The following is a 21,834-nucleotide window of genomic DNA, read 5'->3' on the forward strand; positions in this document are numbered from 1 at the left end:
AACTATTTCCTTTACTAACTGCTGTGGCTGCTGTCAATGCTGTATGAACTTTATGTAACAGCTACATACCGTATACAACTCTATGTTCCGGCATTGATACAAGGACTTCCTGTATGCTGCTGAAACAAAATCGAGTCAGGCTGAGTGTTACTCAGTCATTCACAGGAAGCCTTGCATTTTCTCAGTGAATACAAGGCTGCCTCTGATTGGCTGAGGTGGGCCGAAGACATCACGATCTCTACCTCAGGCCAATCAGAGAAAGCCTTGTATTTAGTGATAAAATGAAAGGCTGTGCATGGTAGAGCACAGCTCAACTCCATTTTCCAACAGCAGACACGAAGTCCCCGAACTGCTGCCAGAGCACAGTGTGGTATACTGAAAGTAGCTATTGTTACATACAGTTTTATACAGCACGGACATCTGCCACAGCAATCAGTATGGGAAATAGTTAATTATGTACCCTATTCACAGGACACATGCATAGTAGTATGTGAAAACAACACAGCTCAATAAACATATGAACAATCTGAGTCTACTCAGTTTGGGCAAAATTTGACCTGAAGGCTCCAAAACACTAATGACTTGGAAATGATCTCTGGACCAAAACATCTCCTGTACTATGAAGAAGTTGAAAGTTTTTTTCAGTTGATTACTTTGACAGACCTTTAGCATGTGATTCTTGCCCAAGAACAACCCAAGCCAAAATGAAATGCTAGATATTTATTAAAATTAATTATTAATGGTTGATACATTCAATAACCATTGAAAACACTGAAGGCCAAAAGAAAAATAAAAAAAAATAATACAGCTGTCAAAGATTCAGACAGTATTGCACCACAGAATTCTTAGAAAAAATCCTTAAGGAATGACCTACTTGTGATAAAAGCATTTCAGAAACAATGTTTACATTGCACTTTTTGAATGCCCTGAAAAAACTTTCTCCAGCGTGCTCTTGTACAGCAATATTTTTGTCTTCCTATAAAAGTTTTATTGCATGAGGTCAGGCACGAGCTGAACAGAGGTACACAAATTCTTTGTTATTTCAAGTCCAGATGTCCGAATACAGAAATTATTGCTCTTGAAATGTGCACTTCACTGCAAACACTGCTATTGGCCAGAGAGTTCATCTCAATTCTTCCTATAGGGCTATCAGTTCCCCATGGCAGTGATTGCAACAATTAAAAGTGATGTTCTCGTATCGCGTGTATGGATGAAAGCGGCCAATGCTTTTCTTTGCTGCCAGGAAGGATGGTGAGGAGGACTCTGAGAAAGAAATATCAGCAGACATCTCCGTACATAATGTAGGGTCCTGCGATTTCAGGATCTGAAACACAACACAGTTCAGTTTATTGTTTATCTGACAACTGAGGAAAAATCAAATGAAAACTTTTCAGAAATCCATATAGATATGAGCGACATGTTGCCATTGAAGATAGCAAGCTTATTTCTTTTGTTTAAAAGAATCAGTAAACCTACAATACAGGTCAATTCACACATATAGCAGCACTGACAAACTACAAGATGCTAAAATTATAAAAAGAGAAGTAATATGACAATGGAAACGTGCGCAGCAGAAAGCTCTTCAGGCACACTTACAGCACTGCCATAAAAACCAGCTTAAAGCGGAGTTCCGGCCTCGGGGGTGAAATTTAGATAAAAATACCCCTGGGACAGTCAGGGCTAGTGCATTCCACAATGGATAGCCTCTGAACTGTCCTGAGTCGCACTTACCTTTTAGAAGAAATACTTACCTTGAAAATTTCTTGTCCAGCGCTGCCATCTCGGATGTGGGCAGCTGAAGCTAGCGCGTCCTCTTCCGTGTCTTCTCCTCCCAGAATGTGCCTGCACCGGCCCCGCTCGTCACTTCAGGTGCAGGTGTGTCATCCCTGCACAGCTTCTGGGCATGCCCAGAAGCTGTTTAGCAGGGAATGACGCGCCTGCACCGGAAGTGACGAGCGGGGCCGGTGCAGGCATATTGACTCCTGGGAGCGATGACGTTCACCTCCCAGGAGTCATCGCAAACAGGAAGAGACGACGTGGGCCGCAGCCGCAGAGGGAGGAAGTAGAAGAAAGGTAAGCATATTTTCTTCAAAAACAAGATAAGTTAAGAAAAAAAAAATATTGGGACTATCCATTTGTTTTTCAGGGCAGTCACAGCAAGCGGATGGGCCAAACTTGTTTTTGAGGCCGGAACTCCACTTTAACACCAATACAGCTAGAGCATTTTTCTCCAGGCATAATTGCACTGGTTACCAGCAGTTCATGAATGCCATTGACTGACAACTTAAAAAGGAAAGTACAGCCAAAATGGGGTTTCGCGCCAGTCCATTTTTTGGGATACAGCTCTGCATTACTTTAACTGACAATTGCGGTCGTGCGATGCTGTACCCAAATAAAATTGATATCCTTTCTTTCCCCACAAATAGCGCTTTTGTTGGTGGTATTTGATCACCTGTGTGATTTTTATTTTTTGCGCTATAAACAAAAAAAGAGCGACAATTCTGAAAAAAAAAAATTCCCAATTAAAAAAAAAAAAAAAATCTAATTTTTTCATCATATTAGGCTAATTTGTTTTCTGCTACATATTTTTGGTAAAAAAAAATCCCAAATAAGCGTAAATTTGATTGGTTTGCGCAAAAGTTATCGCGTCTACAAACTAGGGGAAAGATTTGTGTTATTTTTATTTATTTTTTACTAGTAATGGCGGAGATCTGAGATTTTTAGCAGGACTGCGACATTGTGGCGGACAGATCGGACCACTAACTGATATTTTTTACACTTTTGGGGGGACCAGTGACATTACTACAGTAATCAGTGCTAAAAACATGCAATGTTACTGTAATAATGTGCAAAATGAAATTAAAACAGCGCTAGCATTTCATATAAATTATAAATGCAATAATATTAATTAGTATATAAATATATAAAAAACAAACATGTATTGCAAAAATTGGTAAAACAATCCTCATTAGTGATGTGTCCAATAAAGTGCAAGGTTATTAAATAATATATATATAAAACCAGCATATATTGCAACAAATTGATAAAACAGTCCTTAAATAATAACGTGTCCAATAAAGTGCTCAGGTGCAGAAACCGATCGTTCAAACGGTGCTCAAGTGAGTGGCCAGACCCTCTAGGTTCCCTACTCACCACAAATATGAGTCTCAAGCGCTTGATAAGATCATAGATGGCTTTGGCAACCAGGCTCTTAGTAGGGATAATTCCAAGATTATAGATGCCTTGTATGGGATTGCTCCGAATTAGGCCTCCGTTAAGGCTCTGTCTCATAGCAGCTCACTCAGTGCACTCCTTCTGTCTCCTCTGCAGCCTGTACACATTAAATGCATTTGCATATTTCTCTAAGATTAACTTAGATGCACAGCAGCTGCATTAATTAAATTTGTAACACAGATATTGAGTTATTTAGCACCAGTAGCGTGGGTTTTAATTTAATTTATTTTACTGTAATAATGACACTGGCAGGGAAGGGGTTAACCCAGGGGTGATCAAAGGGTTAAGTGTGAGCCAAGGGGAGGGTTTTCTAACTGTATGGGGGAGGGACTTGTGGAATCAACACAGAGACCTGTGATCCCGAGAGCCAGCCTGCTGCAGTATATTTGCGGTAGGCGGTCTGCAAGTGGTTAAAGCGGAGTTCCGCCCCCCCCCCCCCCCCCTCCAAAAATTAAAAGTCAGCAGCTACACATACTGTATCATTGGCCTCAGTTTACATCCAGCAGTAAAAGACTCCTTCTCCTGCCCACATACTACAGCCCCTGGACTTCTATAGGGGTTGTCTATATCTGTCTCCTGGCAAGTGGACAGCCCCATAGACGTTTATGAGGCTGTATTGCACAAGTGCAGCCAAGAAAGGGAGTCTTTCACAGCCATCAAATCTAGGCAAGTATAAATCTGTGGAGCAAGGAGGGTGGAATCATTTAGGTCAGGGCAAAAATAATAAAAAATTACAGCTTCAGAAAAACCTGCCATGCCTCTTACTAAATACTTTAGGCTGTCTAATATTCAAAAAGGGGTAATTTGGGAGATATTTCTACTGACCTGGCATTTTTGGGACTCACGAAATGAGATCAGTACATTGGGATCAATTTTAGATGTATACGATAGTTTGTGTATAACTTTCCTACAGACTAAATAATATACACTTATTTGGGTTATTTTCACCATAGAAATGTAGCAGAATAGATTTTGGGCTAAATTTATGAAGAATAATTATTTATTTGCAAACTTTTATAACAGAAACAAAGTAAAACGTGTTTTGTTTTTTTTTTCCAAAATTCTCAGTCTTTTTTAGTTTATTTAGCAAAAAACCCAGCGGTGATTAAATAGCATCAAAAGAAAGCTCTATTTGTATGAACAAAATTATAAAAAATTTAGTTTGGGTAAAGTGTTGCCTGACCGCGCAATTGTCATTCAGATTGCAACAGCACTAAAAGCTGAAAATCGGCCTGGACAGGAAGTGGATAAAAGTGCCCGGTATTTAAGTAGTTAATGGCCCTGTAAGCTATATTTCATGAAATATTTTCTTAGCCCCGGAAGATTTTACCCCCTTCCTGACCAGGGCCTATTTTGCGATTCGGCACTGCGTGAATTTAACTGACAATTGCGCGGCCGTACAAAGCTGTACCTAAACGAATTTGGAGTCCTTTTTTTCCCACAAACAGAGCTTTCTTTTGGTGGTATTTGATCACCTGTGCGATTTTTTGATCATGCGCTATAAACAAAAAATAGCGTCAATTTTGCAAAAATAACAATATTTTTCAAATTTTTTTTATATGAAATTCCCTAAAAAAAAAATTTAAAATCAAAATTTAACATTTTAGGCCAATTTTTTTTTACCATATGTTTGGGGGAAAAAAAAAAAAATCACAAAAAGCGTATTTTGATTTGTTTGCGCAAAAGTTATTGCGTTTACTAACAAAGGGAAAGATTTTTGTCATTTTTGTTGTTTTTTTTTTTAACGCGTAATGGCGGCAATCTGCGTTTTTTTTTTTGCGGGACTGCGACATTGGGGCGGACAGATCGGACCCTTGACTGACATTTTTGACACTTTTGGGGTTACCAGTGACATTACTACAGTAATCAGTGCTATACATATGCACTGTTACTGTAAAAATGACACTGGCAGTGAAGGAGTTAACTGTATTGGAGAGGGAGGGGTTAAGTGTGTCCCTAGGGGCGTGTTTCTAACTGATTGGCTGTGGCTTGATGTGTAAGAACAGTGATCAACGGTCCTACATAGTAGAACCGTTTGATCATCATTCTTACACAGGGAGAACTGACAGGCGGCTTTGTTTACACTAGCCGCCTGCCTTTCTCCCGCTGTCACGGACGATCCGCTGTCATTGACGATGTCCGCCGGGCACACGCGGGGGGGGGGGTCCGTGACTACGCGGGAGCGCGCCTCCGGCGGGCGCACGCTTGCTCCCAAAACCCTCACAGGCTAGCGACGTAGCCCTACGTTACTCTGCCTGTGAGGGGCTGACTGCCGACGTAAATAGTCGTGCGGCAGTCGGCAAGTGGTTAATGTGTTTTGGGTTTTTTGAGACGGCAACAGAAGATACTTTTTGAGCCAACAATACATGTTGAAAATAATAATAAAAAAAAAAAAAGCTTAGTGTCATTTAAACCGCTATTTACCATTTCTGCCATTTTTTCTGCAGGAGTGCTGCAAAACTCTACTGCCTGTGAGGTGTGTTTGGCGCACTCTGATCCAGTATTCCCAATAAGGTGAGACTTCACCGCCACTGCCAGCTTCTGGTTTGCTGCGACCAGTTCTGTGGTGGTGAAGGGCTGGGTAATGGGGTAATAGGTCTGTTGTCTTCCCCACTGCAAGGAGACCAGAAGTTCTTCTAATACCCTAAAGAGAAAAAAAAAGAAGCTGTGATTGTTGCAAGTAGTATGCACAATTATTACCTTTGTTATACCACAAAAAGTTTCTGGATGCAACACATCTCAATGAAATACCTAGCTTTAAAACTAAACAAAATTATTTAATTATCCCCTGAAATGGGTCAAAGACTCTAGGAAGAAGATCAGGCTAACTAAAAATATACTTAAAAATGCTGCCTGACCCCTCCTCCTACCTATGCTACATAGCCAGTATAAAAAAGGACTCTGTAAATACTTTATTTTTAATATGCATCAGTGCGGTCATGTAATCCTGGAGCTCCATCTTCCCTGTGTCAGTGAGAGGCTGCTGCGGGGAGAGGAGGGAGCACCAACAACAGAAGGGCAATAGGAGCCGTCATATCTTTGGAAAGGAAAAGCCATTGTTGAGCGCTTCCAGCATTTTTAGGAATACGGTACTTATATTTAGCCTATAACATCACTATAAGTCCAGACTAGAAGGTATGAGTATTTTACATACTAGAAAACCCTTAGATAATTCCTAAGATTTGACTTTTACAGAAAGAAAAAAAAAAAAAGAAAATCACGTAAAATCAGTTTTGTTTTTTAAAGGGAACTAGTAAAGCTATTTTCAATCATAAAAAAGCAAAGCCATATGGTAATGAAGATACCACGTGCTTTTGCGAATTAGGTTTATTGCAAGGATAAGATACTGCACAGCCTCCGAATAATCAGATTCAGACCAGGCAACATTAATTAGATTCCCGCTACTCATCTGAGAGAAGCAGATGCCAGAATGGAATAAGATCAGATGCCCGGTGGCCCCCCTGCTGTGCGAGGCATACAGTATACACTGCACCAAACAGAGGATTCTAACTCTAAAAAGAAAAAAAAAAGTCCAATTTATAACCACAGTAAATGTAGAGTCACAATAGGAAGTACACAACCATTTCCCAGCAAGTCATCAAAAGAATCACAATTACGGTAAGTAGCACTGTTGTGATTAAAAAGGGACTAACTACAGAATAATAATACTGTATATCTAAGATAACAATTGTTGTTTTAAATTCATCAATGGTCATTCTGGAAAAAAAAAACAAAAAAACATCTTCTTTCATATTATACACACACACACACACACACACACACACACACACACACTTACCAAAAGTATTGGGACGCCTGCCTTTACAAGCACATGAACTTTCATGGCATCGCAGTCTTAAGGCCCGTACACACGTACCGATCGTCGGCATACAAACGTCGGTGGACGAAGGATCTGCCGATTGTACGCGTGTTAGTATGGTGCCTCCGACAGATGTCTGCGCACAATCCGCGGACAAAAGTCTTTCTTGCAAACATGAAAATTTTTGTCTGCGGACACCAGAACGGACGATTGTTCGCCTGTCAGTACAGAATTCGGCCGACAGACCGCAGATTTGCAAGACTGGGCATGCTCAGAAAATTAAAAACACAGGGAAAGTTAACCATTACATGACATCACTTCTGCAGTCAGCTGAAGTCTGCAGACAAAATTCTTGTGCTGTCTTTGTGCTGTCTTTGCACTTTTCAACAGACACCGACATCCCGGGGAGAAAAGAGGAACATTTGTATGCCGACCATCGGTACGTGTGTACGGGGCTTTAGTAGGGTTCAATATTGAGTCGGCCCACCCTTTGCAGCTATAACAGCTTCAACTGTTCTGGGAAGGCTGTCCACAAGGTTCAGGAGTGTGTTTATAGGAATGTTTGAACATTCTTTCAGAAGCGCATTTGTGAGGTCAGGCACTGATCTTGGAGAGAAGCTCAAATTCATCGCAAAGGTGTTCTATCGGGTTGAGATCAGGACTCTGTGCAGGCCCAGTCAAGTTCATCCACTCCAAACTTACTCATCCATGTCTTTATTGACCTTGTTTGTACACTGGTGCGCAGTCATGTTGGAACAAGAAGTGGCCATCTCCAAACTGTTCCCACAAAGTTGGGAGCATAAAATTGTCCATAATGTCATGTATGCTGACGCCTAAGAGTTTCCTTCACTGGAATAAAGGTGCCAAGCCCAACCCCTAAAAAAACAACCCCGTACCACCAAATGATTTGGACCTGTGCATAAAGCAAGGTCCATAAAGAAAAAATCTATGCTACAACGACTTACTGGTAGTTTGAGGGTTCGCACTCTAATGCACACATACCGCTGCTGAGGCTGCCTGTCTAGGTTCCTTTTTTTTTACAAAAACTTAGTGTATAGAGGAGTAAGGACATATACTGAAGTGCCGGGTCCGACTAGGGTGACCTTGCGGGTTTGGGCTGCGGCTCAGCGGCGGGTTTGGGCTGCGGCTCAGCGGCGGTTTTTGTGCGAGGAAGGCTGGTCACCTGTACAGCCTCTCTGGGGTAACCCTAGGTTAGTTAATTTTCGATTGGTTCCTGACCCCCAAGTATGGGCATGATATGGTGTAAAAACACTCCAGGACATTATGCCTGCAGGCAAGTTATTGACCTATACCCAGCTCTCTCGGGTGTTCCGCCTTCCGGGTTGGATGTTCTTCTGATATGCTCAGTTGAGACACGCTGGCAGGACTCAATTTCCCAGAGGGATTTGGAGAAACTGCTTTCCTACTTGTAATTGACTTTCCTAACACTGAGAGATTGTGGGATCTATAGAAACAGGATATTCCCCACCTTAGATAGGGAGGACTGGGAGGATTGTCTTGAAAATTGTCCTAAGTTAATGATCTCCTCTAGGGACAAATTGATCCAAACAAAATTCTACATTGTGTATATTTTACCCTGATGAGGTTGCAAAGAATATACCCGGACAGGGACCCCTCACTGCCCCCGTTGGACGCAATTAGGGCACTTTCTTTCACGTGTTCTAGGAGTGCCCTGAGATCCTTGCTTTTTGGTCTGAAATTTTTTAGCTTAATTGACTTCAGGTAGCGATCCCCATGTCCCTGGAATTGGCCTTGTTGGGCATTCCTGATGATGCCCAGAGGTCCTATCACAGGAAATTATTGATTTCCTACTTTTCAATGCAAAAAAGGTGATCCTCTGTAAATGGTCCTCTGCCACTCCTCCTACATTATCATCCGGGGAGGCCATTCTTTACAAACTGACATACATTAGTCGTGGCTGGCCCTGGAAATTTGACAAGGTTTGGCAGCCGTGGACTTCCCAATCATTGTGCTCCGGCGGTTGATCTGTGGTGTCCCATTGACATCCCCTGTCTCTAGTTGTTACTTTCCCTTCCAACCCCCCCTGTCCAAATCCCCCTTCCCCCATTCCCTCTCTTGAGTACTATAATCTTCTCCCATGATGAGGGAACTGTGGTTGGGTTTTTTTTTTATGATTATGCTGTTTGTACCTCTCTCTATGGAATGCTACTGGATATTGTTGCTTTATATATACCATAATGTGTACATCCTATGTCTGCGATACCCCATGTCAAACAGTTGTCGTTTTGCATTCTGTAATTTTTGCTTTCAATAAAGCAATCCTGATTTATTATTATTTTTTTTTTAAACAAACGGAGGAGAAACTGCCAAGTAGGAAGCCATAATATTGTGGAAAGGGAAAGGCAGAACTCATAGTCAGTTTGAGAAAAGACAAGTCCATCTGGCTCAACCAATAAAAACTCACAACATGAAAGGAGATATTTCAAGTACACTTACTGTATATTGAATTGTAAAATTGAACTATTGTTTGTACTGTTGGTATAATGCTTATGGTATAAAATGAAAGTGTATACGGTGACCATAAAACTCCTTTATTGAGGCCCTATGTCCAGACTATGCCTACTAAAAGTAACTAAAAATTCTGAACAAGCCATAAAAGCACTTTAAAAACACACCTCCACTCACCTCTAGCTATAGGCGATGTGGAGAAATTCATCTTCAAGTTTACAACAGAGGTACTAAAATCGTAGCTTCTATTTTATTATTTTCTATTGCAGCAGAACCTTAGCAGTATGTCAACCCTCTAAACACACTACAGGTATTTATAAGCCATTAGAAACTGAATGAAACCTGGTTTTAGAGTTTTTGCTGCAATCTTTAGAGCTTCATGCACACTGTATGCTTTGGACACTTTTTTTTTTTCCTACAGGAGTTTAGCAATTTGCATAAACATTCATGCACGTTACCGAGTCCAGCGTTAATACATTCTACTGGCCAGAATTCTGGCTACTAAAATACAATAACGCAGGAATGCGCCTAAACGTTCCCTAAGCGTTTAATATTGGTTAATGTTCAAAAAACTCCTCTGCTGAACACACAAGTGATTTTTTTTCTGCCTCTAAACTTCTATGTGTGTATGGACACATACTGTAGGTTTATAAGGAGGGGTGTTTACAGGCAGTAAAAAAAAAAAAAAAAAAAAAAAAAAAAAAAAAATGTGCATGAGGCCTAAGAATGAAAAACTTCACAGTACAAGCAGCTAGAGAGAGGTCTGAGATGGCTTGTTTTAAAGTCTTTTTACTGCAATTTTGAATATGTAAATATTTTTATGTCCATTGTACACATTGTGTATACATTGTACAGGTACACTTTGGGGTATTTTTCACCTGCTGAAAGTTACACGCTGCTTAAGTTTTGACATGTGCACAGTTATGAGTAGCTGTACGTCAGTGCTCAGGCAGAGGGCCAGAGGGCCGATAAAACCTTGGCTCAACCACCTGGTTTAACACCCCCACCCACCCAGCCTAACGAGTTAATGAGCCCTAAAATATCATGTGCTTGAATATATACTGTGCACATATAAACCCACACAATGCAAAATAGAATGAAAATTAAAACAAAAAAAAAACATACTTTTTTGTTTCAGACATTTCTTGCCGAAATTGCTCTCTTTCACTTAACAAGTCCTGCAGGGCACTCTGAGCCTCTCTGTTCTGTCGTTGAAGATTTGCCCTGATGTTTGTTAATTCATCTGCCATGACTCTACAACAGAAAAACAAAACTGAGCAATCATTCAGGTATAGGATCATAAGCAGAACAAAAGACACTTCTCAAACAATTATAATACACAACAAAACCCTCTTTTTTGTTTAACATATATTACAGTACAATGCTAATCTATTCATATTAAAATACATCATAAAATCTATTTTTTAGAAAGGGGTTTAAGGTTTAAAATATTCTTAGGTTAATACAGAAGTCCATCCAAAATCAAATGCAATTTTACTGAAGTTTCAATTTCATCAAGTTCTTGTAAAGTTATACAAGATCAAAAACAAATCCACCACTTCAATATTTATGTGTAGACAACTTAATGCAGAGGATTAAACTGCCTTTAATTTTGATTTGCCTGGTTCTCTCCTCCCCACATGCTAATCACATTTTTTAATAAGATCTTTCCATTTCATTGCTGGGTCTCTGTGCTTTTCTATGCAATGCAGGTAGATCATGGCTGGTGGGAGGGGCTAACAAGGTACTGTTCATGACTTCCTGAAAACATTACAGCATCCTCAGTACTCCTCTCAAAAAGCCAACAGGCCATAAAAGTTATGGAAATATCAGAATGCCCTGATATGTGGATATTAATCAACGTCTGCACAGGGAAGGAGAGTGAACAAAATATGGCTAGAGATTGGCTTTAAGTAACATCAGTTTTCAAAACAAAAATATGAAAGAATATCCATTTCACGTAAAAAAAAAAAAAAAAAATGTTTTAAAATACAAAACTGAATAGCTACATGTCCCAATTTATTAAAAAATCTCAATCTTAAGGGCAAAAAAAAAAAAAAAAAAAAAGACGCATACTAGAGACGCCTGACCTGTAAAAGATACATTATCAATATCTGGACTAAATTTAGATAAAAGATTAGGCAAAGTAAAGTATTTTTAACTGGGCTATGCTGAACTCTTACAAAAACATTTTTTGTACAGCGCACCCCTAAACTCCACACTGTATACACAGCACACCCCTGAACTCTTCACTTAATACATAATGCACTCCTGAACCCCGCACTCTGTATGTAGGGCACCCCTGGAACTGCACAAAGTACATAACACACTCCTGAACCCCGCACTCTGTATGTAAGGCACCCCTGGACTTGCAAAAGTACATAACACACTCCTGAACCCCACACTCTGTATGTAAGGCACCCCTGGAACTGCACAAAGTACATAACACACTCCTGAACCCCGCACTCTGTATGTAAGGCACCCCTGGACTTGTACAAAGTACATAACACACTCCTGAACCCCGCACTCTGTATGTAAGGCACGCCTGGACTTGCACAAAGTAAATAACACACTCCTGAACCCTGCACTCTATATGTAAGGCACCTCTGGAACTGCACAAAGTACATAATACACTCCTGAACCCTGCACTCTGTATGTAAGGCACCCCTGGAACTGCACAAAGTACATAACACACTCCTGAACCCTGCATATGTAAGGCACCCCTGGAACTGCACAAAGTACACAACACACTCCTGAACCCTGCACTCTGTATGTAAGGCATCCCTGGAACTGCACAAAGTACGTAACACACTCCTGTACCCTGCATCTGAATGTAAGGCACCCCTGGAACTGCACAAAGTACATAACACACTCCTGAATTCTGCATCTGTAAGTAAGGCACCCCTGGAACTGCACAAAGTACATAACAACCTCCTGAACCCTGCACTATGTATGTAAGGCACCCCTGGACTTGCACAAAGTACATAACACACTCCTGAACCCTGCACTCTGTATGTAAGGCACCCCTGGACTTGCACAAAGTACATAACACACTCCTGAACCCTGCACTCTGTATGTAAGGCACCCCCGGAACTGCACAAAGTACATAACCCACTCCTGAACCCTGCACTCTGTACATTGCGTAATCCTGAACTCGCACATAATGTAGCACACCCCAGATACAACCGGCCCTTTGAGGGAAACCATACTGCTGATGCGGTAGGTGATGAAATTAGGTTGGACACCTCTGCTCTAAACCATGGTTATATTGACCCATGATCCTCTTTGGCCTTTTTCAACATTTACATGAAACTGAAACAACCAACCTTAAATCAGGGGTTGGCCTTCCACACATCTGTCACCACATATAATGCCGTTTTAATATAAAAAATTTACACCTAAGCTATGTACCTCTTAGTCCCAGTCATCATGACACCATAGGACTAGATTATGAAATGAGAACTGAGTAGTTTCACAAACTTTCACACATCCCGCCATGTTCTGGAAAATCAAAATTTTTCTTCACACATTTCATGGTGTGTTACTCATGTGCACTGCCTATAAATGCAAACAATTCACCAACTGCAAGTGAGTCAGCGCTCACTGACATTAGATGAGATCTATATGAGATTAAATAGAAATAAAAATACATTTAAAAATAAAAATATGCAGACAGATAAGAAAAGAGAAAAATAATAATGAAATCATATTATGGTGATTTAAGTCCATGTAGTCCATAAGTAGATGAGAACCACAGGATAACAAGGCCAATGGGAAAAGCAGCAGGTGGCGACTGGACAGAATACACACAAGATGGCAGCTGCTTTTTGAGGTATGGGATTCCCTCCAGAACAGAAATAAAGAGGAAAAAAAAGGACGCTAGGTCAGTGCGAGAAAAATCAACAACACTTTATTCCAATATCCACCTACATCTGAAAAACTTGCAGACTGCATGTAGGAGGGCTGTGGTATCATGTGTGGTAATCCAAGACGGTAGACAGGGTGGGCTGGAGGGCTTCTGAAGATTTGTCCGGACACGCTGGAGAGGACAACTGGGGCTAATGGCATAAGCAAACTCCAAGGCTCCCACTGCTGAGTGAACAAAGGTAAAAAGGCCCGATGGATAGACCACTGCACAAACAAGCCCAGACCCGCCGCAAAAGTGAGCACGAGAACGGCGGCATCACAGGCTCTCATGCCCCACTATGGGGTGCAACAAGACAGGGCACAAATTTTGGGAGGGGACGGGTCCCAACGCATTTCCTAGACCCCGTCTCCTTCAGGCTTAGGCCTGGTTTATACTCGCACTGACCTGACGCCCCGTTTTCTCTTTTTATTTTGTGTGCCTATAAATGTATATAAGCAGCAAAATGTCTTAGGCCTCAGTCACATCATGGTGCAGAGACATCAGTTTTTCTGCACAAATTCTGCAAGGGAACAAAAAAAAAAAAACAATTGTTTTCTATGTGCCCTGATCACACCACAACACCGGTATCATGCGTGGATTTTTTCTGCACAGGAACCTGCAACGTGCATGCAGTTTTCTGTGCAGAAAAAAAACAACCTAACACTGTGGTGTGAACCGGGCACATAACTGACACGCACGAAAACGGATGTCAACGTACATAAACACTCACTGAAACGCACATGAAAACTGATGAAAACTCATGTTTTTGCAAGTGAAATCTGTGCGGATTTCCTATCAGTTTTCATGTATGTATGGTGTGAATGAGCCCTTAAACATAGCTAAATAATGATCTGAATAAATGAACCTATATAAACAGATTAAGGAGTTTCCAACCTTAACGTGGTAGTAAATCCTCACATATACCCAGTGAAGTGAACAGCCTCAGATGAAACAAATCCTCCTACATAGGTTTTACTTGTTTATCTGCAGTATTCTTTTCCCTACACCCCTTCGAAAGGGCAGATCATGTTAAAAATCTTTCTTCATCTGTCAGGAGCACAGAGGAGGGGGCGAGAGGCTGCAGATACAGTGTGTGAGAGCTGACTGGAGGAAAGGAACACACCCCCTTCACATAGCAGAAGAAAGGTGTTCTGAATAGACAAGCTGTGTACGGAGATTCCCCCCCCCCAACACAAATTTATCTCATGTGTGGGAAAACTTCTCAGAAGTGACTCATGCTGATAACAGAGGAAGGAAGCATCAGAGAGAAATGACACTTGGAGCACTGGAGAGAGATAAGTAAGCACTACCGATATATGTGCTTTGCTCAGGTTCCATGACTGAGGTGTACAACCACGTTAACACCTTTCTGCCCGGCCTATAGCAGATTTACAGCTGGGCGGTGGCTTTACCTTTGTGACTGGACATCATATGATGTCCTCCTTCAGAATGGCCCACTCGTGCGTGCCCCTGGGGACACACCCTCGGACATGCCCCTCAGACACACCGCATTTCCAATGACATAGGCCCTTTACCGTGTGATCCGCTGTATCCAATCACAGCTGATCAGCGTAAACAGGAAATGTCAGTTATCAGCATTCCTCTCCTCATGTTGACAGTGTGTGAGGAGAAGAGAGCCGATAAGTGCATTTTCACAGTGGGGACATCTGCACTGATAATCAGTACCATGTTTTCTGCGCAGCCCCATCAGTGATACCTACCAGTGATGACAATCAGTGCAGCCTATTAGTGCCCATCAGTGCAGCCTATTAGTGTCCATCAGTGCAGGAGAAAAATTACTTATTTACAAAACTTTTATAAACACAAACTAAGAAAAACTTTTTTTTCTTCAAAATGTTCAGTCTTTTTTGTTTGTTTAGCAAAACATAAAAAACACAATGGTGATTAAATACCACCAAAAGAAAGCTCTGTCTAAAAAAAAATAAATAAATGATAAAAATATGGTTTGAGTACAGTGATGCAGGACAGCTCAATTGATTCAAAGTGCGACAGTGCTGAAAGCTGAAAATTGGCCCGGGCAGGAAGGGGGTGAAATTGCCCTGTATTGAAGCGGTTAAAGATGTATTAAACCCAAAGGCAAACAGTTATTTTATTGCAGCTTGCCAGTTCTCAAATGTGGTGGCTGCATTTTTTAGGCTCTCCTTCCCTTACCTTTCACCTGGTGATCTGGCCAGTAAGTCTGATGTTTTTCAAAAGAATAGGCTATCTTGCAGATGTAGCAGTTACAGGGATGAGGCAAACCATTTACCACTGACTGGGGTGCTCAGCTGTTTGCGAAGTCCCATCATGCCTCTGCCTTTGGGAGTCGTGCTTGTAACTGTCAGCATTGCTAATACAGCATGAACTTCATCTGTTAGCATCAGCTGGAAAGAAATATTCTTCCAATACAAATGAAGCTGGAAACCTCATTTAGGCCTCTTGCAAACTGCAGCTTAAAAAAGCTCAGTAAAGGTTTTTTTTTAAGGATCTAAAATGCAGCCCATCATATACGACGTGTCAGTACACACAGGCGTGTAAACAAGTGATGTGTATTCTTGAGCAAAAAAAAAAAAAGAAAAAATAACTGTGTTCCCGGTCAGTATTTTGCACCGGTACAAGCAAATATGTCGCAATGCATGCAAATATGCGCATATGAGAATAAATATTAATGAATGTTTTCTAGGAACATTTGAATATATTGTGTGTGCAAATACGCACAAAGCAAACGCCTGAAATAAAGCCAAAAAAGAAGATGCTCAAACAACAGTACCGTGAGCAAGAGGCCGAAATGTAAAAATAGAAAGGTGCATTAAATTTCTATTTTAAGACATTTAAAATGAATGAATGAAATGTACCGGCTAGCAAGAAATTTACTTCTCCAGACATCACACTGAATGGACATGCGTTCCAGTTGTTCTGACAGTTGAGCTGTATTTCGTGCTAGAGCCTCATTTTCCAGAATAAGTTGGTTCTTCTCTCGAGCTGTGCGCTCAAAGTGATACTGTAAGTCGTCACCGACGGATGCCACCAGCAACTTCTTTAATTCTCGATTAACCTTAAATAACAGAAAAAGCCTGTTAAAACAAAAGAAGTAGCAACTGTGCAGCAGTTAATATGAGCAACTGTTCAATTAACAAATAAACACCAGAAAATAATAGCAAAGATATTTATACCCCAAGCCCCCATTCACACTAGCGCGACTTGTCAGGCGACTTGGACGCCTGACAAGTCAAGGTGGGTCGCCTGCCATTGATTAGCACAGGACCCGTTCTAATAGGAGTGACACAAGTCACTCCGACTTAGAAAAAGGGTCCTGTACTACTTTGGGGTAACCTGGAGGCGACTTGCATTGGCTTCAATGATATGAAGTCCGTGCATGTCGCGCCGAGGTCGCGGTGCATGCTGTGCACCACGACTTCACAGGTCGCCCCGGCAAGTCGTGTCGCCCCTGTGTGAATGGGCTCTAAAACTATTTCTAAATTAAATTTGCCATTGAAAATGGTGATTGCAGGCATAATTAAATCCTTGAAAACCTCTAAAGCACCTGGATACTTGACCTCTTACTATAAAAAATAATCCCCAATATCAGTCCCCAAATTAGCTAGATTGTATAAAAACAGTACGTTCTATAAGGCAATTATTTCCTTGAGGAAATGTTGTTAGCCAATATGTTCTTAATCCCTAAGCCTAATAAATACCATACCATCTCCCTGTTATTACCACACTGATCTCTCCAGACCAAATGGGATTTATCTAATCTAATCAGATTATAGACATCATCATCAGATTGGTTACGAATATCATCCAAGTTGCTAATTTACACCCCTATTCATTACTCCTTTTAAGCACTGATTGTTGATGCTGTTCAATAGTGTTACATGGCCTACATCACAGGTGTCAAACTGACGGTCCTCCAGCTGTTACAGGTCTACAAGTCCCATGAGGCTTTGCAGTTACAAGTATGACTCCCCATAGGCAGAGGCATGATGGGACTTGTAGTTCTGCAACAGCTGGGGGGTCGCCAGTCTGACACCCCAGGCCTACATGATCTCACTCCTTTACTGTGCAAATATAGCTTACAAATTCATTCCTAAATGGTTTTCTGACATCTGCCTCGTCTGGGATCCCCCGCCGCACTCTTGGTTTCTCCTTATCTTGGTGGGCCCCCATAGCAAGTTGCCTGCTATGGGGACATACGTGTCGGCTTGATCCTGAGCCATGGCTGTGTGCATCTATGACACATACAGTGCGGCTTGGCCTCCCTTCACTGCTCCCTCTTCTCAAGATTTGACTGACAGCAGCAGGAGTCAATGGCTCCCGCTGTAGGGCTGCAACTAACGATTATTTTCAAAATCGATTAGTTGGTCGATTATGGCTTCGATTAATTGGATAATAACTTAGTGTAGTGTGTAATTTAGTAAGTCAAGTTTTTTTAAAAAAAAGGCAATTTATTCTTAAATATCTATATTCAGTGGGAAATATAAACAACCAACTATATGGCTAGGGAGCGAAATCTCCACTGCACTACAGGGAGGGGGCTGGTAAGCACGTTTACCAAGGCCCCCCAAGTCCCAGCTATTTTGGAAAATGTTCCTGTACTACTTTTTTAAGTTACTCAGTGCAGAAATTAGGATGTACATTCATTGGTAGCTATTAATTGCTCTTTGGATTCTGACTGTTGTGTATTTACTTGTCATTCAATGTTGGTGAACCAGAAGTGTAAGGGTTAGAATGGTCCGGCCTATTCAGGTGAGCGTTTCCACTGCAAGTCGGACCGCCAGGGGCCATGTGGGGCTTACACCAAATGCCTTTTGACGTGAGCATTGAGGTTTTCCTGTCCGCCAATCAGTGGAATGTATCGTGTGCAGAGATGTATAGTAACTAAGTAGAACTACTTCACTACTGTATTTAAGTACCGAAAGGCGGTATCTGTACTTTCCTAAAGTAGAATTTCTTTCTCCTACTTCCACTTTTACTTCACTACATTTTTACAATGATTTCAATACTTCTACTCCAATATTTTATTTTGTGTGCTGCATAGTTACTCGTTACTATTATAAAAATTACCACTGCCAGAACAGTAGATGGCAGGTTTCATGAAGCTCAAAACATGTGTATTATCAGCGCATACGAAAATAATGCTACTGTATGCATAAATAAAAGCTGCATTTGAAATAATAAAAAACAATATGATGTTCAAACTTTTGACTTCTTTTTTGAATAACTACATAACACAGTACTTGTACTTTTACTTTCAGTACTTGAGTAGCAATTTTTTTTCAAAACTACTGGTACTTTTACTTTCAGTACTTGAGTAGCAATACTTAAGTACAAAAAATGTTGAATACTTTAGTACTTCTACTCAAGTCACTTTTTGATTGAGAACTTCCACTTCTACTCAAGTCACTTTTTGATCGAGCACTTGTACTTTTACTCAAGTATGGGTTTCGAGTACTTTATACAACTCTGATCGTGTGACGCCAGTAGCTCCGTCCTAACCGTACCGTACCATTTCCTATGGCCCTACATCTGAAGGAGGACCAGGAATGGTGCGGTTTGGTTCGGTTGTATGGGCCACTTTCATAATGGAAACACTCAAAATAGTGTACTGTACCAAACCGACCCGAACCGATCCGCTCAGTGGAAACGAGGCTTAAGTCTAATTCATTCAAAAGAAACTGTGGGTGGTGCTCGAAACAACCTCCCCGTTTTTAACTTGTGACAGCGGGGGCAGGGAGAAGATCCCCTGCCCGCTGTCACAAACGGGGGAGTGCTGGCGGCAGGTCACCTGGAGCATGTTAAGCTCTAAATGTGGGTGTAAAATGTAACATGCTCCTAAAGGTGAACTTAGCTTTCAACTCCTTCCTCTGGTTGAGGCAGGTATTACGGGGCCATGGCTGAAGCTGCAGTCATGACTGGGTATTTTTTTTGTTCAGCAGGTAATGCTGAAAAACGCAGAAGCAATCCGAGGGGCTACAAAGCTGCTGAATTGCTTTAATATGCGGCAAAAATCCCACTGGGGAGCCCGGGACTGAAGCTTACCATAGAGATGCCCGAGGACCCGATCTTCTCTATGGTCTAAGAAACCAGAAGCAACGAATATTTTGTCACTTACGGTCTCAGTAGAATGTAGACAGGCAGTTACCGGCCTGTGAAAGCATCTGATCAAACCAACCTCGGTTTGATCAGATGCTTTTAAGGGCAGAGGAGAGATCTGGGGACTAATAGAACCTAGATGTTTCAGTAAATAGTACCTGTCACTGCCAATACTATCACAAGATATGTTGTTCATCCATTGTGAAAGCAATAAAGTTGATAATAAAAAATTAAAGAGTGTGGAAGAAGAAAACAAAAAAAACAAACATTTTTAAAAGCACCCCCCGCCCCTTTTGTGCAAAGTCGAACACATATGTAATTGATGTTCGCACCACATGTGCGGTATAGCCATGAACATTATAGCGAGAGCAATAATTCTAGTACCAGACCTCCTGCGTAATTCTAAACTGGTAACCTGTAAAGGCTTATAAAGCGTTGCCAATGGAGATTTTTATGTACCGCAGTTTTAAAGTGTGACATATTAGGTATCCATTTACTTGGCATAACATTATCTTTTATATTCTACCAAACAATTGAGTATTACATTGTGTTTCTGTGCTTTAAAAGTTACTAAAATGTATATTTTTTTTTTCATATTATGCTTGAAAAACCGCTGAGCAAACACCGTGTGAAATTAAAATGGTGGGTGTTGCAATTTTTATTTTCTCTACGGTCTGTGCTTTAAATAAATATATATATATATATATATATATATATATATATATATATATATATATATATATATATATATATATATATATATAGGGGTTTTGAGTAATTTTCTAGCAAAAAAAAAAAGATTCGATTTTTACATATATGTGAGAAGTGTCATAATTTACCCAGTGTTGAAGTGGTTAAGAAGGGTTCTCTAACAATATAGGTGGAAGGGAGAGGAGGGGGGGCATGAAAAGGTGCAGTGACTCAAGAAATGTTGAGGAACACTGCCTCAACTGCCTGAAATACCGGCTAGTTAAAGTGGTTCTAAGGGCAGCAGGTTTTTTTATCCTAATGCATTGTTTGCATTAAGATATAAAACCTGTGTGCAGCATCCCCCCTCAGACCCTTTAATATACCTACCTGAGCCCCATCTCAATTCAGTGATGTTCAGGAGAGCCTTGGCTGTCCAGGACTCTCCCTCCTCATTGGCTGAGACAGCAGTAGATGCCATTGGCTCCCCCTACTGTCAATCAAAATCAGTTGGCCAATGAGGAGAGAGAGGGGGTGGGACCAAGCTGCGGCTCCAAGCCTGAATAGACACACAGAGCAGCAGCTCGTCTTGGGTGCCCCCATAGCAAGCTGCTTGCTGTGGGGCACTCAGCAGAAGGGAGGAGCCAGGAGAACTGGCAAGGGAATCTGAGAAGAGGATGATCTGGGCTGCTCTGTGCAAAACAAATGCACAGAGCAGGTAATTAGAACATGTTTTTTTTTTTTAAACAAAAAAAAAAAAAAAACAAAAAAAAAAAAACTATCATCACTTTAATATTAAAATTGTATAGGAATATAAATATTGTGGAACAGATAACACTGTTCTATATTCATTAGCGGACATATGTGACTAGAGTTATTTTTAACCTGTAAAAAAGCATGGCATTCTTTTAATAGTTCTTACCTCTGTCTGCACTTTGAGCTGGTTAGAAAGACCTTCCTTATCTTGAAGCAACCGCTTCTCTGAGTTTTTTAGTTTTTCCAAAGCACTCTTCATTTCAGATAACTGTTTCCATGGATCAATCACACAGTCAGCAGTGTCTACTTTACTCTGTCCATTTGATTCCTGTGGTTTAGCCTGTTTAGCCAGCAATGTGTGTGTTATTGCAGCCCTGGGGACCACAATCCTGACTGCATCTATTTCCACTGATATGTCTGTGTGAATTTTCCCTAGATGTAGGACACCGGGACTTATTGACTTTGATTGGGAAGTTTTTCTCTTTGGGCTGTGAACTACTTTGCTGTATTGTGTGATTGCTTCCACCGATTTTAAAGACGCGTGAGTTTCCATGCCATCACCTGTCCCACGTATAGGTGGAGAAGTAGCCATTGCTAAGAAAAAAAAAAATAAATAAATTATAATACATACTAGCTTTTCGGTTATAAACACACATTGCATAGTTTTATTAATAAAAAAAAAAAACAAATTAAATCACAATAGAAGGTATTAAACTTCTTACATTAAAAGAGAAGTATACTATTTTTTTTTTTCAAAGAATTATACTCGCCTAGCTGTCCTCCGCCAGCTCTAACACCAAGGACCGAGCGATTTAAAAACAACTGATCGCTTGGTTCTCAGAGG

The 21,834-nt window shown here is 40.9% G+C and overlaps 1 protein-coding gene across 1 annotated transcript; it reads right to left on the reverse strand.

Moving 5' to 3' along the window:
• Positions 1-705: 705 nt before the first annotated feature.
• BLZF1 (basic leucine zipper nuclear factor 1) lies at positions 706-21,582 on the reverse strand (the record flags this gene model as incomplete). The annotated part of the gene is made up of 5 exons (XM_082244474.1): positions 706-1,324; positions 5,659-5,878; positions 10,670-10,798; positions 16,307-16,506; positions 21,157-21,582. The coding sequence occupies 5 exons, from the start codon at positions 21,580-21,582 to the stop codon at positions 1,139-1,141; spliced, it is 1,161 nt and encodes a 386-aa protein (XP_082100600.1). The 3' UTR covers positions 706-1,138.
• Between the last annotated feature and the right edge of the window lie 252 nt (positions 21,583-21,834).

The sequence above is a fragment of the Pelophylax lessonae genome (genome assembly GCF_965119305.1).
Source record: "Pelophylax lessonae genome assembly, chromosome: 2".
Taxonomy (NCBI): domain Eukaryota; kingdom Metazoa; phylum Chordata; class Amphibia; order Anura; family Ranidae; genus Pelophylax; species Pelophylax lessonae.